This window comes from Denticeps clupeoides, chromosome 7 (genome assembly GCF_900700375.1).
Source record: "Denticeps clupeoides chromosome 7, fDenClu1.1, whole genome shotgun sequence".
Classification (NCBI taxonomy): Eukaryota; Metazoa; Chordata; class Actinopteri; order Clupeiformes; family Denticipitidae; genus Denticeps; species Denticeps clupeoides.
This window is the reverse complement of record NC_041713.1, coordinates 12,627,735-12,644,193: the sequence shown is the minus strand read 5'-3', so window position 1 is coordinate 12,644,193 and position 16,459 is coordinate 12,627,735. Positions and strand designations below refer to the sequence as shown.

Below are 16,459 nucleotides of genomic sequence, written 5' to 3'. Positions count from 1 at the left end.
GTACATGTGGCCAAGCTCAGAACATTGACTTAATTTCTCCTTTTCAACTTTGTTTGTTCTTCTGCTTTACTCATTTGGATTCGTCACCAATGGGAACCATGTCTCTGAATTGAATTGTTTTGAAGACGGCCACTGCAACTGTTGAGGAGAATAAGACCCTGAAAAACAGGCTACAGCTGGCAGAGGCGGTGCAAAGGCACTCCAACAGTGCGGAGCAGGACTACGAGGAGGTCATCCAGCTCCTGGAGGCTGAGATAAAAGATCTGAAGAACCAGCTAGCAAGCAAGAAACAGAGGAGCCTGGAGGCCACAAAGGTACGACAAGGGCCATTCTGTCCATATGTGTCTTTAACTGTATCAATGCAGTTTACCCAACACCAGAATTGATTCCAGAAGTCAAAGTAAAAAAACAAAGGAAAACATGAGTGGAAACCTTGAGTACTACACAACAGCAGTTTCAGGCCAAAATATGAACCATTGGATGGTTGCTGTCCAGTTTTAGAGCTAATTATGCCTAGGTCCAGAACCATTATTTACAGTGACAGAGGATGCCCTCTGCTGGATTGGAGGTGTAGGTCCAAGCTGTGGCCTGACAACCCTAGAACTATGCATTTTATCACAATTTTCTCCTCATCAATTATCATATAAACTGGAAAATATGTAAGATATTGGACATAGTAGTGAACTTTTTTCGTTACGTGTATCAGGAGGATGTGATGGAGCTCAACAGGAAACTTACCACCATTGACAGCCAGCTGAGGAGGTCAGAGCTCACACGCAAACACCTAGAGATCTCCAATAAGAAACTCCTGGGATTTGCACAGGTATAATGTGCCAGTCTGATGTGATAAACCCCTTGTATGCACCCCCCCGATTGCATTATAACAAATTGTAACAAACACCTAATAGAGTGATCAAGGTTTTTTTTTTTTAGTGGCCATGTATTTTTGTATAACTTCACATATTACATTTACATGTAGAAAAACTATATACAGTGAAAAATCTTTGATTTTTTCTAAAAATAGTGACTGAATACTGAAATACTGAACAGCGACTTATTGTTGAAGTGTCATGAAACAACAAATGCTGTATGTGTAATGTGAATGTTCGCCGTATGTTTAAGCTTTTTTTTTTACCAGTCTGTTATATTTGTAGTAAATAATTGTTTGATAAAAATTGATGTTGTTTGTTTGGTTGAAGTACTGGCTTGTAAAATTTCTTTATTCATCTTAGCCATAGCCTTTTCTTTTACTTCTGCTTATTTTCAACTACACTGTGCAATAGACCCAAACTATTTTGTTTCTTACTAAGAGAGTCTCCTACCAATTGCTGAAATGTAACAAAAATCATATTATTCAGACTCATCTGAAGTGCTGTACATGTTTGTCTCATCAGAACGTCCATAAAGTCCTCTCAACCACCACTCTGTTTGGGGTAGAGAATGTGTGAGTACACCAACTTGGCTTCAGATCGTTATCATTGTTTCGTGCAAAATATGCTGACCAGAATGTGTTTTGTTTGCAGAAGCTCTCGATCCTCTCCAGCCACTGACAGTCCTGACACCCCGTCCCCTGTCCCAGATCCTGCCTGCCAGCTTGCTGCCGAAGCCAAGGAGCTCATGGAGGGTGTGTGCTCGCTTTGCACTGATGATCAAGGTGAGAAAATGAATAAATATCCATGTATCTCAGAAGAGACGTACGTCTAAAATACAGTGCTGGTCTTATTTAGCTCCTCGGTAAGGGTTTCAATGATCTGCAATCATGTATTACATTGCTGATTTACAATACAATACAAGACAATATATCTGCTTTTCTACTTCACTGCCGTAAACCCATACAGTGACAGTCAGACAGGTACAGTAGCTCATAAACCAGAATCTTTTTTATATTTGTCCAGAGCATGTCCAGGATTATGTAATCTCTTTATCTGATAGCATATGCTGAGGTATTAGTGTGTGTGTGCCTATGTGCATGATGTTTAAAGTGGGGCTGTCAGTGGGTAGCGTGGTACGTGCATCGCTCCCATGTTTGAGTGCCTTGCCAGCCATGTGGCTCCATTTGAAAACAGTCCCCTCTATCTTTATGTATGGATTGTCTCTGGCTAGAATGCATTTCTCTGTATGCTCAAAAAGTTCACATTTATTTATAAAGTTCTGTGAAACAACACAGTTGATCAAAGTGCTGTACACAGACAGAGAGAGAAAAAAGAGAGACAGCGAATAAAACCAAAAGAGAATAACAACCCAGATAAAACAGTAAAACCAACATCTCAGACAGATTTAAAGTCCAAGGAGAAAAATGTGTTTTACGGGAGTTTTTAAAAGCAGGAAGGCAGTTGGCCTGCCTGATGTTCATGGGCATTTTGCTACATAGTTTTAGAGCAGTGACTGAAAAAGCTTGGTCACCCCTGTTGTCTGTCATTTATATATTTATAAATTACAACAATTGATACTAGTAATTATGGCAGCCCTTGTTTTAAGGCATCGAACAGGTGTCGATGGGAGTTGTGACAGGTAGATGCTGCACCTCAAACATTAATCTGTAATGTTTTGCGTTTTCTGCCGCAGCCCCGCCGTGCGCCTCTGAAGTGGGTGTTGCCGTGGCCGGAGACGTGCACGCAGCAGAGTGAGTAGTCATTTGCAGAGCAGGGAGGAGAAGTCGGGTCAGATGGAGTCAGCATCTCTGCTACTGTTTTGTGCTCGAGATGGACTTGAGTTCATGAGTGCTGTCAGAACAGGGATGCTCAATATAACACATGCTCAGCATTTCATTTTTTTTCTCCCCAAACTCATGTTACTTTAGCTATGGGCTATAATGCAAACTTATGGCATAAGCACAAAATTGCACTCCCCATGCTGATGTAGTTATTTTTGACTGTCAATTTGTATTAAAATAATGTTTCAGCACCTTGCAGATTGGTTATGAACATTTTTCTCATATTCAGGCTGGTTGTTTCACAGTTACTTCACTTTCACTTCCGTTATACTGTCAACCCTGTATTACAGCCCTATTTTGTGCATTCATTGAACATTTGATGAAGTTATACAACAGTATTTGCAGTGTTTCTTTGTTTTATTCGTTTATTAATCCTTTTCCAGGCAAATGCTGTGGCCCCCTCCCCCTGCTGTGAGAGACAAGCAATGCCAGTAGAGGGACAAGGCATGAATGAGGAAAGTCGTCGGGTGCATATTCACACAGAGCGGACACTGACCTGACTGAAACCAAACCAAACCTGAGTAGAAGAACGTGTAAAGCTTTCCGAAGTGATTCAATTCCCATTGATATTTCTGTTGAAATTACAGTACTCTGATGTTGGTGGAGGATCAATTGTGGGATCACTTTGCTGATTAAACAGTACATAGAAAAGCTATGTTGTTCATTTGACATCAGTGTTAATTCAGTACAGTTAGAGCGCCCCCGTGGTGAAGAGCAGAGGATGGGGAGAATGCTGGTCCCTCCCTGTTAAGTTTGGGGTGGTCTGTTCACTGTGCAGGGCACTTAGACATCTCCTCATCACAGGGATTCAGTCTCGCCAAGGAAATAGTCTCTCCCAGTTTCATTAGACTGTAAGGAGGTAATTCTGAAAGAAACTGGAAATATTTCTTTATTTAAAGAAAGGCTGTTGGTTATATATGGATGCGATGTGTTGTTATACCCATTTAAAACGTAGGGTATGCATATAAATGTATGTCTGAGGGCACTTTAAACTTCCCGCCCCGCACGTCAGCATTTCATATGGTGTACATTTGTATTTGCTCTGAGAAGTGCTCTCGCATTTTTGTATTAAAATGCTATCATTTTTCCTAGAGGAGCACATGACAGGTCTCATGCTCACTGGTTGTGACTGTGGATGCAGTTGCTATAATCAACCTTGTAAATCTTTGCAGTTCTCTCCTTTACGTCATTGTTGAGCAGTTTTCTTTTTGGAGAAACGCTAGTTACATAATACTCATTCTTTCTGTGAGAAAACTGACTTTTTTTCTGTTTTCTGTGATTATGTTCTGTTAGAATGGCACCTGTGTGCTGGTTTTAATTATCATGACACTGACTCGTCAGGTTATGTTGCAGTGTCCAACAATATATACACTTACACATATAAACAGATGTGCATGGTTCAAATGACCACAACCTGTCTTCATAACCAAAATAGAATGTTGCTAGAATGTTTAGTATAAGATTACAGGCATTGTTTTGACTGAGAACATATAAAATGGTCTGTATCACACACCATTAACATGAACATTAAAACATGTTTCTGTGTAATATGTATTTTGTTTATATAAATAACTGCACATGCTTTAAATATGATGGTATGTAGTCCTGTAATTTAAACTAGACAACATCGTGTGGCCTAATATCATTCTTTTATGATTTTTAATTAAAGAGAGCAGTGTTTTAACCATTTCAGTTCTTCTATTTGCAATCCTGTGATGTCGTGTTCGTAGCTATCATAATATACTTCAAAGCAGATCGATTTTTGGCAGTTTCATGCGTTGTGTTCAAGGACACTCGATTAAACTGGCACATCAGTTTCATGTAAGCAATATTACAAAATGCTGGCGGATATAGGGAAGGTGAGCCAGCATGTCTGCTGTGACACTGGAACACAAATCCTGTCAGTCGTCTCCAAATCCCTTCCACATCAATGGAATGAGACCCGTGAAACGTTGACAGGCACAAAAAAATAATAAATATCGCTCTGTGTCAGAGGTTGGTTTTAGAGCTGGGAGGAGGTGGAACACTGGATCTGGATGTAAGCCTCGCTGCAGAAGGATATGTGGACACACGCCGAAGGCCGGTGCAGTCTAGCAGCAACTCAGCAGCTTGCACTGAGCTTTTTATAGACCAATGCGACCACACACATCTGCAGAATTACTGGACGGACGGATTCACTGTGTCTGACCTTCTTTAAAGATTCTGTTCAGCAGCTCAGTGAAACAACACACATACACAGGCTCCTTATTTCCATGTCAGAGTAATGAAAAGAACAGATCTAAAAAAAAAACAGGGAATTATTAACTGCAACATGGAATACATGAAATAAAATAATTATGCCCTAAGCATTATTCAAAGGCCTGCAAAATCTATAACAGCCCGTGTTACTCAGTTTAACACATTGTGTTAGCACTGTTTAATGTCAAGACCACAAAACAAGATTTCTCATGTCTGAGCAAAGACAAGAATTTAGACAACCCATGAGTTTGTTTGATATAAGAAAACTATATACATGCTATATACATCTTCTTTAAGCTCATGATCAAATACATAAAGTGTGTGTGTTTAAAGAAAAAAAACAGACATTGCAGTGTCTTTATATTGCAATAATGTGTTGAGAACCAGCTGCTTCCCATAGTCCACATAAAAATAATAATAAAAAAAAGTCTTTAAAGTCTGGGGTGTCAGAAAGGGCGCTGGAGAAAGGCAATGGGGGGTGAGCCCACACTGCTGGGGCTACGCAGGTGAGATTCAAAGGAGCCCGGGGTCACACCCATCTCTGTGTCCATGTGAGGGGTCTCACCATGTAGGAAATCATCTTCATCCTCTACAGAACCCTGCCAATACAGAGGCGAGAGTAAATGTAAAGTCATTTTCTGCACTACGCGTTGGTAAGGAAGAGTGGGCAAATATTAACAATTATGCCATTCTGGACGACTACTACCCAAGATGACCAAATGCTGTAATTAAATCAAAAGGTGTTTGAACAAAGCATTAGTTGAAAAAAAGCTGCCATTTAAAAAGGGTTGCATATATTATAACATCTACTGTTTAAATATACAACCCTGCAACTACTAACAGTGAAAAAGCAACTCTCTAGCAAATTAGCGCCAAAAGACTGGAGCAGAGAAGTTAAAGGTTTTTTTGCTTTTATATAGGTGTTGACGTCACGTCCGGTATAATACTGTATCTGAAGTCTCTTTCCAAAATCCAGTCTTGGTGCAGAATTACAGCCACTTTAAACCAGTCACACAATGAGAATTCCTCAGGATGCACCATTTCGGTGTGTGTAGCTTTAAAGGCAAATGAGGAGGTGAGACAGGCGGGATGACAAGGAGAATGACCAATAGATGTTTGGCACAGACAGGTAGTAGTGTACAAAAAAATTATTTAAGGACATTGATGAATTGGGATGGATGGATGGATGGATGGATGCATTTCTTATCATTCAGTCAGTCAGTCAGTTCAATGCAGATACTTACTTTCTTAATTTCTTTTTTTAGGGTATCCACCCCACAGTCAGAAGGCTCCTCCCACACCTGATAGAGAGGCACAATCATCCTTCCTGATCTGCACCAGAAAACAAACAAACAAATAAATAAATAATCTAAATGCTCTGACTCAGTCTCTCCAGCCAAAACACCAAATTGGTTCAATAGTCACCTCTTCAGCAAGTAGGGGTCAAAGGGAAAAAAGCTGTCCAATGGGTTTGTGTTCATAGATACCAAGTCTCCACCAAGTGAACTCCTCACCACTCGCAGCATGCTGCGGTTGTTGCGTTCGATGATTGTGTAACAGAACACAAGCTGGTACTTCCTGCCAACAGAGGTAGCACAGCGTTAACCACTACACATACCGCGATACATGTTAACCGCTCAGGCGTCCGTTTTCCCTTAGTACCTGGTGATGGCAGCAAACATGTTGGTGATGGCCGGCAGGCAGACCTTGAGTGGGTTCAACTGGCACATGACTATCCGCTCCAAGTTGAAGCCCTGCAGGTAAGCCAAGCCTGAAGACCACAGACACATGTGCAACAAGCAATAAGTTATAATATTCCTATTTTACCCATAATAACAAATACAAGTTCTGGCAATCACTATGCTACAGGAAAGTTCTGTATGATACAATCATGTAGTCTTGCATAAGTAAAGAATTAAAAAATATATTAAAAAAAACTGCTGTGTTGGGGGAAAATAACTCTTTCAAATGGAATTTCTTACACAGATTTAAGCACTCTACCACTTATTCTGTGTACTAATATAAAAATGTTACACTTCCTTGTGTGATTTAATCTATTGATTTATCTCATTTTCACCCCTAGTATTAAGCTGCATTCACAATGCTAAAATAAAGGACTAACTAAAAGAGGACCAGTGTTTAAAAATAAAGTCTTTCCCACCTTTACGAAGGTTTCCCTCCAGGATGGCCTTGTGTCTGAAGATAATTGTGTAGAAGACTGCCTGGCAGGTGGCATAAAATGGCCCATGCAGAGTTATGTCGCAGAAGGCCCGTGTGCCTGAGTCCTGACTGTTGATGTAGAGATGTAACCATGGCACCAGCAGATCCAGGCAGGCCTTCACAGTACTGAACATTCACATATCAGGTATAAATCACTTATACACTACAGCACGGTTTAAACAATGAAAAGGTGCAGGAAAATGCAAAACTGGTGCCTGACTTACGCTACTGGCAGGAATTTGGCACGTGCCAGGAAGCTGCCTATATATCCAGCAGCAGCCTGTCGGACCACTGGAGGCTGGGAAGGGCCCTGCAGCAGCTTCCACAAGTGATCCAGAAATGCTTCTGCCAAACCCTGAGAAGACCCAAACACAACCCATGCATAAAAAAAAGAAACATTCAGTGGAGGAGAACATGGAAAATGATGGAACGGAAAGCTAGCAGGCACATTTGTACACTGTTTGGAGTACATGTTTCAATGTCTCAGCTGGGGTGTGAATGTGTGTGAGTCTGTATAAGTGTGTTCATCATATTTAAACAAAAGTTGTCTACACCAATACCTATTCTGAACAAGGAATGTTTTTCCAAAATATGAAATGCCCTGTAGATGCCCAATATTGCACTTAGTCTTGTGATAGAATAAACCTTTTATACTGGGGAATTATTGCTTGCTAATTTGGTAGCCACTTCTCCTTAACTAAAACAAATTTTATTGCATGGCTTCTCTAAAACCAACATTTATATTTTCATTCAGTTGCATTATACTTAGATCTAAATATAAGGGAATGTACACCAGGTTCAGCCCTTTCACTTTGATTAAAAAGCTGCAAACTCACCAGCCGGATACTGCAGAGGTAAAAGACAGAGTATTGCACATGGCTGGAGGCATGAGTGGGCAATACCAACTTATCAAACACATACATCAGGTCCCGGTACAGGGCCTTGGTCCGCTCCAACTCCAGTGAGCCTGAGACGAAGGGAGAGTGACCTCAGATTGTGACCATCCGCCTCCCCAACTAAAGAGCATTTAACATCAACAGAAGGATTCTACTGGGACGTTTCAACAGTCTAGAAACAGTTCCTTACCATTCACATAGCACATGTCCTTGATATAAGTCAGCAGTACAGCCATCAGCATGTCCAGTCTCTCTGCAACGGGGTGGGCCATGACACACTCAGCTGTGCTGGTGTTGACCTCGGTGTCCTCATCCTCATCCTGAAGTAAAGGAACCATTGGCATATCCAGACACCGTTACTATGGCAACCAATTCTAATCACAGATCATTGATGGAAAGCGGTGATGTGTCATAAAACGTGTCATTACACCTACTAATGGAAAAACTATTTCATCAGCTAAGAAGATGCTTACCATGTTGAAGAGGCAGTCGTCTTGTGGTGCTCCACTGGCTTCCTGGTGGATGGCGGCATTTTCCTCCACCTCCTCAATCTCAGCACGTGGTGCACTCACCTACAATTACACAGCATGATCGGAAATAATCACTACAAGCACAAAAGCAAAGAAAGAACCAATGTAACCAAAACTCACATCTAGCGCCAGCATCTTGCTAACAATTAGCTCCAGGATCTCTCGTCTCAGGCTTGGGATGTACAGGGTAACCCGCAGAAGGTTGTGCACATAACACTCCTAAAGAAACGTAAGAGTCAGGGCCAATACAGAGAAAAGACAAAATACCTATCAGTGGGTGTACCGTGGGAAGTGTCTGTGGATATACTTACTAGGCTCCTTGATGACTTTTGCACAAAAGGAAAGTTCTCACTCAGAATTGGCATTAAGAATCTACTAGTCCTGCAAAAATATGAACATTTATTTCTTTTAACTGGCATTCATTATTACAATACAAAAGAAGCAAGACATTAGACAATATATCAGTATTATGACATATAGTCATATATAAGCACACTTACGATGGGACATATCTGGCAATAATCTGTAAGGCCTGATGACAACGGTCAAAATTCCTGGGAAGATCTTTAAAATAAATATTAATAATTAAAAAAAACACAACACAAATGTTTCAGTGTAATGCATCTTAAAAAAACACAAGATAAAACAGACAACTTACTTTCATCATCATCATCCGAATCTGAAATATTCACATCTCCTTCCTGTATCTGTATCCTCCCTAGAATAAAAATAAGCCTTCAGTTTCTATTCGGAGGCAGCTCTGAGGTGACCTTCAAGCACAGTCAGGCAGGTCCAACTCACCAGGGGTAAAATGGGAGACCGCCATTCTGAGGCATGTCCTCAGGTAAACCGTCTGCGCAGACACCAGGCTGCTGAGGAAGGACAGGTACTCGTCCACCACCGCCTGGCTCCTCCCAAGCCAGGGCAACCTCTGCAGTCAACAAAGACATCACATACACACAATCCACTGGACAGACATGCTCAATACGCAACAGATACAAGCTTAGTCGCTTGGTCTTACCAGCACAACGTAGATCAGCTGCTCATGGTCTTTGCTGAGTTGTGTGACACAACCCCGGAACTCCTGGAGCCAGTTTATTATCTGTCCATCCTGAGCAGAGGGGGGGGGGAGGCTTAACTGGCCATCTGTTTTATGAAGTCGGAATCAAGTTTGAACTGATGGACCCACCTTGATGTCTGGCTCCGACAGTTGGTGCTTCAGTAGCTCGTAGTCGCGTGTGTCGCCCTGAACAAGAGCAGAACGCCACTGAGCATGCGCCAGACGAACGGCAGCGCAGGTTACCGGCAGGTCTCTCTCACCTTTTTAAACTTGGCTAACGTGTTGGCCACGCTGTCGCCGAAACGCACCGTCTTCATGGGAGGGGTGCTGAGAAATTCCCTGCCGTCCACCTCCATCGCTGCCAACTTACTTCTCGGGCTGGAAAATCATATCTACATCACAATAAGCTCCGGTATCTAATGAAAAACGACGCAAAACAAGCGTGCGTTCGTACTCACGTGCTGGTGGGGTGTAATATTACTGCAATTTATATTAATAATAATAATAATAATAATATGTTACATTAGAACACTTTATATATGAACACACTTCGAGTCGTCGAAAGCCAACATGTGAAGACATGCCGGACTCCCCATAACCGGACGTGACGTCAAGACGCAGTTATGTTCGGTGCCGAAAGTGAAGTATCAGTCGAACTCCTGCCATCCAGCGGCGAGGAATGGGACTGCAGTTCAATCATCGCGCTAAACATGAACCAAATAACCCAGAAACCAATAAGAAATAGTCTTGAATTTTAATTTCAGCTTAATTAAACAACTTATATTTAGTTGGCATTGTAAAATGTGTTTTACACTAGGAACCACAAGTAAAGTGCAATATAATAAATATTTTTCAGTGGTCCTCACCTGAGCAGGGCAACACGTGCCCATTTTAAAAATCTATTAAATACTTGGCCACTTCAGTTTGTCACAGGAATACAGGAATAAAGAGAACAACACCACAATAGCATAGGTAGGAAGATTTTACGGATTGCTCTGTAATAATAATAAAAAAAACGTTTATGCCTCCTGCTTTGTTTAAAAGAAATGCAGAAAGAAATTCATAGTAACCTACGAAGTTTGCAACATTGAAAGTGCTGTTTAGAAAACCATAAAAAAAATGTAGAGTTTGAAGAGTAAATCTGATATAAGGCCAGAAAAGTTCCTGGTATTACATTCCATTCTGTAAATGTTCGAGCGTGACATCCTGCCATCTCCGTTTACCGCTCGCCATCATACATTATTTAAAGTAGCCAAACAACGGATGGAAAAAACTCCCAGACCAATTATGAACAAACTAGAAACATTTTATTTGTGAAGCATCGCAACCATCTGCCGTGCTTTTTCTCTAATCTTATCTATTAAAGCAGGCTGTGTGATTACAAAGTCAAACCAACAAATGAGGAAGCCGGTGTGAAAAAACACATGTTCAAAGGTCGCATAGGTGCAGTAAAAATATATTGGTGCAAGCAACAAAGGAGGAAATTTATCAGGAGGAACAGTGCACACAATGTTCAGCTATACCCAAGTTCACATTGTACATACAATCCTGTGCATAACAAATCAAGTTAAATAAAATAAAATGTTGTAGTTATTTTAAATGTTCAGTCCACATTCTATTACAAAAAAATACAAAAAACTGTCGTAAACATCTGAAGGAAAGACGTTGTGGGTCATCTTGCCTGGAGGTATTTTACAGTTCCAGCTGTAAAGATCTTTCTTCTGGATCCTGCTGGGTTTATAAGAAGAAGAAATGTCAGGTTTGTCAGTCACAGCGATAAACAGCGATAACAACTGGGCATAGACGCATCATGGAACATCTGCAGAGAACCTTTATGTGTCTGCATATTGAAAAGTAGTGTCAAGTTGACTAAAATATCAGACTTCATCTACTTGCTGACTCACAGATTTTTATTGTTTTTTAAACTGAGATTTGTTGTTTACCGACCTCTCAGATTCCAGGTAACAGGTATGACAGGTAACTCACGCAAGAGAGCTTTTACATTTTAACGCCGACTGCTTTATAATAAATTTTTTAACTTTATAAATTTTTTAACTTTATAAATGACGACCTGGGCGGATCAGATGGCCGGCGTTTCCGAGCCGCCCTGCACGGCGGCGGACACGGTGTTCACGTTCTCATGGCGAGCCATGGGGATCGTCACCGGCACCCGGGGACCCGTCCTGCCCGGGCCCGCCCGGCCCCGCGGTCCCCCGTCCCGCCTGACGGAGCTCCTGATCCCGCTCGAGAGGCGGCTGGACAGCCTGCGCACCACGCCGGCGACCCCGCGGTTCTTCTTCTTCAGCAAGCCGACGTCGTCCTCCAGGTCCGCCGGGGGCACTTCGATGTTGCCCGTGTACCAGAACACCCACCAGATGAGGCTGAGGAAGATGATGATGGCCCCGGCATAGATGAGAAAGTCGTAGAAGAAAATGTCGAGGAACACCCCCAGCAGGAGGATGACGAGGCCGAGCAGGTCGAAGGCAACAGCCAGCCAGAAGGCGCAGGAGCACCGCCCAAGTCCCCGGAACGCGGGCTCCATGGCGCACGCCCGGCTTACTTTATACCGGTGAAGGACGGTCGTGCTAAAGACCCCGAGCGAGAATCCCCGAGCAGGGCGCCGTGCGGGGCGCAGGTGAAGCCCCACACAGGTGAGCACCTGGGCTACCTGCGCCTGGGGAGCACAAAGGAGTGGCGGCGCTGGGCGGGGATGCAGTAAACGTCGGTTAGCCATTACCGGGCGGCGGCCCGGCTTCCCACTTGTCGCGAGTGGGGCCAGGGGCGCGGAACTGGCGTGGAAGCGCTCGGACCGAGCGCGGTTGGATTGGGGACCCTTTTTTAAAGGACGATTTGGGGCCAATGTCACTCACTCGCGACCCTTTTTGTGTCCCCGGTCCTTAAATGGAGCACTTTAGTCGTTATAAACCGGGTGGGTTGCCAGATCTCACGAGAAAACAAGCCAGACTCCTGTGACTCCTAAAAAAACACAACAGGCGACAACAATTTTATGTACTAAGCAAAATCATTTCTGTCCTCCCACCTGCTGTAAAAACGATATGTGTGTGTGTTTTTAGATATATATATATAAAACACACACACACCCCTCGGTATGAATACAACGATTGAATGAAAAGGGGGGAAAAAGCTGTTTGACATTTTTATACCAGGGTTGCTTTTAATATTTTGCCAATAGAAATCAAATTTCTTTTTTTCAATATCTTGAGTGAACTTTACTGCATTACTGTAAGGGCCTAAAGGGGACGGTGGTTAAAAGGAAACAGCATTTCCAGCTTAGGCGGGTAGGATTTAGAGTGGGTTTAATGCATGTAACCTACAGTACCTTGCTGTGACCTTTAAAGATTACCCCCAAATTAGTTTGTTTAGCAGAATGTGATGCTAGGCTTACTGCTCATCTCTTACTGCTGGACATGAAATTTTCATGGAACTATAATTACACATTTAAAGTTTAAATAACATAAAAAAAAAGTTTATAAGCCACTAATGTTCCAATGCTCGAGGATTTAATTTTCACACAATATGCTCAGTTTCAGGACATATTTAATAGAAAAAGTCACAGCACGCCTTTGAACTTGTTTTGCATAATGACTGAACCACATTTTCAGTTCTTGCCTGAGCCTGAGGTGTTAATGTGTTTAAGACTACTGCCACAGTCATAACCAGAACCGCTGCAAATCAGTTCAAGCATGCAAAAATTCAGGACAATTAAGGGTTTGTTTTGAAAAAGACATCAGGTTATAACTGTGCATAATGTAATTATTACAACAATTTATTACAAAAAAACCCTTTTATTTATTTTTGTTTTATACCACCAGGTCCTACTCAACTTTCTACATAGCTTGTGTCTTTAACAAAGATGACATAAAGGCAAATTCTTTAAATTGTCTTACTTGATCAATATGTGTGCTGTACAGCAAAAAAAAACAACAACAACAAAATAAATAAACACAATAAAATAATATAAGCATTTTCCCAATATGTCTGAAAAGATAATTAAAACACGATAAATGCAAAGAACAGGACAGAGTTTAAAGGTCACATGTGGAGGGCAAACCAGACAATTTTGCTTGTCTAAGAATAGCAAACGAGTGATCCTGGTTAATCCACCCGGACGATTGACAGATGGAAAGCCGGTTAGCTGCGCTGTCTTTGACATGTCAAATCGGCATGATCTCTTGCTGATGACTCCCTGATGAATCTTATTTTATGCCACACACTATTCTCTCCACTTAAAATTTTTAAGACTTCTGCTACAAAATACATTTTCAGATGTATTTCATCTTATGGGAAGGTATGCGGTCTTCAGTACGCGATCTCACTAAATAAAGGCAAATCTCACAGTTGATGACACTGCAAACATTTACACTAAACAAGGCAACGGTGTACAATACACGTGTTCAAGTGGAGTGTCATTTGTGAATCCTTTGTTCTGCGGCAGTTGTCAAATCTAAACCAAAAGAACATCTTTCGGTGTAAAATTGAGCTTTATTTTAACAGCGTAGTGCCACGCAGAGACAATGTTACAAGACTACAATGCCTCAAACAAAAAAAAAATTTCCACAATGCAAAGTGGAAAAATTAGTTCACATTATCCACATATGTAATGTACGTCAATACAAGATGTATGTATGTATGTGTGTGTGTGTGTATACATATTTATATGAAATATAAAAACGTAACAACATATGAAATACATGTATGATGTTATTTGCATCAGTCTCAGAGTTGTTGAAATAAAGCACAAGACTTGCACCCATTTTGAACCTGTAGGCCTCTGTGGGAACAATAATGCTGTAACATTGGTCAGTGATCAAACCAACCATTGCAATATTTCAAGTATTGGATGTGTTTAAATTGAGGTACAAAATAAACTACACAGTCATGAAAAGGTACAGCGCAGTGTGCGAACAACAGTGAAAGGCACAAGCTCTGTGTTCCTGTGTGCACGTCCTCGGGACGTCACTTTTCCTTACTCGCTTTGTGGGCCTCAAGTATCTTTTTGGGGGACAGGACCCAGGCTAAAGCAACAGCCGCAGTGCCGTCGCCGCTCTGCCGCGAGAAGCAGAGGAAGGTGGCCCAGACGAAAGCCGAACAGCCCATGAACGCGGTGCGCAGGTACAGTGGCATCAGAACGAAGTTCAGGAACTGCAAAGCAGAAGAGGACATGCGTTATGTACACAGAACAATCGTATTGGCACAACAGCCATGGTTGTGTTGACAGCAACACACGTGTAATGCAAATATTATAAGCTCACAGTAAAACAAAACACTGATTGTTGGTCTACTTGAAATGAAAATTCTTCATTATTTACAGTTAAATGGACATTTACAGCATTCAGCAGACAAGCTGGTCCAGAGCAATGTACATCAGCGCTTTCTAGTCCATACCTTATCTTCATACCTGTATAGCTAGACTTAAAATCACGGCGCACCCTTACTTTTAAAAACCAAGTCATGAGAAGCATTAGTAAAGATTTTAGGTGTATTTAGTCAAGTATATAGTATATACTCCTTATGCTCTAACTCTACTCTCACAGAGTATTCTCTGCGACCACATCTCCAAAACCAGACCAAACGAAACCTACCTGCATAAATGGCCAGTACATCAGTCCAGTCTGGAAAATAAGAGATAATACATGAAATAAATTGCATCGCTGCAACATGGCTGAAGGCACAAACTACGCTGTGCTGTTCCGTGGTTTCTTACCTTGTATGTGTTGAGGAACTTTTCCCTCCAGTCCTCAAAAATGTCGCCCTTGCCTTCCAAAAAGCTCACCCCTGTGAAGGTGGAGGACAGTGAGTGTCGCATCGATGAACAAACTTTGCAATTATCCGCAACCAGAAGGATCATTGACGGCGCTCCTGGAGCGATTGGATCAGTGATCGATCGGATGCGCACCTGCATCGGCGATGCGAGGCCATTTTCCCCTTAAGGTGGCTTTTCAAGGTCACCGAAATGAACAGTGTCCATCTCAATCTGCCGCAACAGCGTGATCTCACGTGTAACTCGCCTGTGTAAAAAACACTGGTGGCCAGCGGCGACGCGAAGCTCTGGTCCAGGATCAGTTTGCGCAGGATCATGCCGGCCGACCTTCCCGGGAAGCGGCGCTCCAGCGCGCGCAGCCAGAAGTAGTTGAAGTTGCCATGGAAACAGAAGGCCACCACCGCCACGTTGCGCGTGTGTCGCCAGTCCATCTCCTCGCGCTGGGAGATGCGCTGGTGCGCGAAGTCGCCGCCGGCGAACAGGCAGCCGTACAGGGCGACGTTGGCGACCCACGGCAGGCATTTGGCGCGTGTAAAAAAGGACTTTCTCATCGCGTCTCATTAACCGCGTCATCCACGGCAAAGCCGAGCAATTAAAAATCCCCTGCTTAATTCGGCTAGGTCACCTTTAAGTAGTCAAAGTCATTAAAACCGAGTTAGGGATAAATTACCATGTTACAGTAAAACATCGAAACAAAAACGAGCACCAGGATAAAGCCAGACACTCGACAAGGACGACGTGCAAGTGAAAGAAAGAACTCTCACTTCAATACATAAACCAGTTTAAAAGCTAATATTACTCGATATGAAAGATGCAACAGTTGACAAAGACGCCACACTGAGCGCGTTAGGAATAAAACAACAATGTTAAGTTACCAGCTTTAGAAATACGACGCACGCTCCGGTCATCGCCGCCGGTCTTTACCTGAGGGACGGCAGGTGCCAGTAAATCCTGCGGGTCAGCAGCTAATCTGGATGCCTGTTGGCTGGAGGCGGCCTGAGCTCCGCAGCGCCCCCTGCG

The 16,459-nt window shown here is 42.5% G+C and overlaps 4 protein-coding genes across 7 annotated transcripts in view; 1 reads left to right on the top strand and 3 right to left on the bottom strand.

Moving 5' to 3' along the window:
• Positions 1-4,397, top strand: part of LOC114793499 (syntaxin-binding protein 4) — a 40,940-nt gene extending 36,543 nt beyond the window's left edge. For all 3 annotated transcript variants that reach the window (XM_028985319.1, XM_028985318.1, XM_028985317.1), the window contains 6 exons: positions 126-314; positions 707-823; positions 1,395-1,444; positions 1,524-1,654; positions 2,566-2,623; positions 3,097-4,397. In XM_028985319.1, coding sequence (XP_028841152.1) covers positions 126-314; positions 707-823; positions 1,395-1,444; positions 1,524-1,654; positions 2,566-2,623; positions 3,097-3,148 — 597 coding nt within the window. In that variant the 3' untranslated portion in view covers positions 3,149-4,397. The remainder of the gene's footprint in view (positions 1-125; positions 315-706; positions 824-1,394; positions 1,445-1,523; positions 1,655-2,565; positions 2,624-3,096) is intronic.
• A 700-nt stretch (positions 4,398-5,097) lies between these two features.
• Positions 5,098-10,277, bottom strand: rrn3 (RRN3 homolog, RNA polymerase I transcription factor). Its single transcript, XM_028985320.1, has 18 exons — positions 10,116-10,277; positions 9,918-10,035; positions 9,787-9,843; positions 9,619-9,708; positions 9,399-9,528; positions 9,256-9,315; positions 9,098-9,161; positions 8,909-8,978; positions 8,718-8,816; positions 8,541-8,639; positions 8,258-8,387; positions 8,008-8,138; positions 7,396-7,526; positions 7,113-7,297; positions 6,614-6,722; positions 6,377-6,529; positions 6,196-6,283; positions 5,098-5,550 (listed from the first exon to the last, which is right to left on the bottom strand). Exons 2-18 carry the CDS (start codon positions 10,011-10,013, stop codon positions 5,398-5,400), a joined length of 1,845 nt encoding a protein of 614 aa, XP_028841153.1. The 5' UTR covers positions 10,014-10,035; positions 10,116-10,277; the 3' UTR covers positions 5,098-5,397.
• A 665-nt stretch (positions 10,278-10,942) lies between these two features.
• Positions 10,943-13,258, bottom strand: LOC114794967 (transmembrane protein 238). 2 transcript variants are annotated; one of them, XM_028987889.1, is made up of 2 exons: positions 11,729-13,258; positions 10,943-11,388 (listed from the first exon to the last, which is right to left on the bottom strand). In XM_028987889.1, the coding sequence occupies exon 1, from the start codon at positions 12,389-12,391 to the stop codon at positions 11,738-11,740; it is 654 nt and encodes a 217-aa protein (XP_028843722.1). In that variant the 5' UTR covers positions 12,392-13,258; the 3' UTR covers positions 10,943-11,388; positions 11,729-11,737. The 2 variants fall into 2 exon arrangements, with proteins under 2 accessions (XP_028843722.1, XP_028843721.1); XM_028987888.1 differs by having other exon boundaries at positions 10,943-11,385; positions 11,729-13,088.
• A 185-nt stretch (positions 13,259-13,443) lies between these two features.
• Positions 13,444-16,416, bottom strand: mpv17l (MPV17 mitochondrial membrane protein like). Its single transcript, XM_028987890.1, has 4 exons — positions 15,687-16,416; positions 15,383-15,453; positions 15,261-15,290; positions 13,444-14,820 (listed from the first exon to the last, which is right to left on the bottom strand). The coding sequence occupies exons 1-4, from the start codon at positions 15,988-15,990 to the stop codon at positions 14,635-14,637; spliced, it is 591 nt and encodes a 196-aa protein (XP_028843723.1). The 5' UTR covers positions 15,991-16,416; the 3' UTR covers positions 13,444-14,634.
• Between the last annotated feature and the right edge of the window lie 43 nt (positions 16,417-16,459).

Excerpts from the sequence above, each read along its gene's own strand:
- rrn3 (XM_028985320.1), bottom strand. The coding sequence starts at position 10,013 with ATGGAGGTGGACGGCAGGGAATTTCTCAGCACCCCTCCCATGAAGACG. Across the intron at positions 8,979-9,097 it reads ATTGCCAGATATGTCCCATC|GACTAGTAGATTCTTAATGC; the intron begins GTAAGTGTGCTT and ends ATATTTTTGCAG. Across the intron at positions 6,284-6,376 it reads GACCCCTACTTGCTGAAGAG|ATCAGGAAGGATGATTGTGC; the intron begins GTGACTATTGAA and ends TTTCTGGTGCAG.
- LOC114794967 (XM_028987889.1), bottom strand. The coding sequence starts at position 12,391 with ATGGCTAACCGACGTTTACTGCATCCCCGCCCAGCGCCGCCACTCCTT.
- mpv17l (XM_028987890.1), bottom strand. The coding sequence starts at position 15,990 with ATGAGAAAGTCCTTTTTTACACGCGCCAAATGCCTGCCGTGGGTCGCC. Across the intron at positions 15,291-15,382 it reads AGTTCCTCAACACATACAAG|ACTGGACTGATGTACTGGCC; the intron begins GTAAGAAACCAC and ends CTTATTTTCCAG. Across the intron at positions 14,821-15,260 it reads TGTACTGGCCATTTATGCAG|TTCCTGAACTTCGTTCTGAT; the intron begins GTAGGTTTCGTT and ends TCTGCTTTGCAG.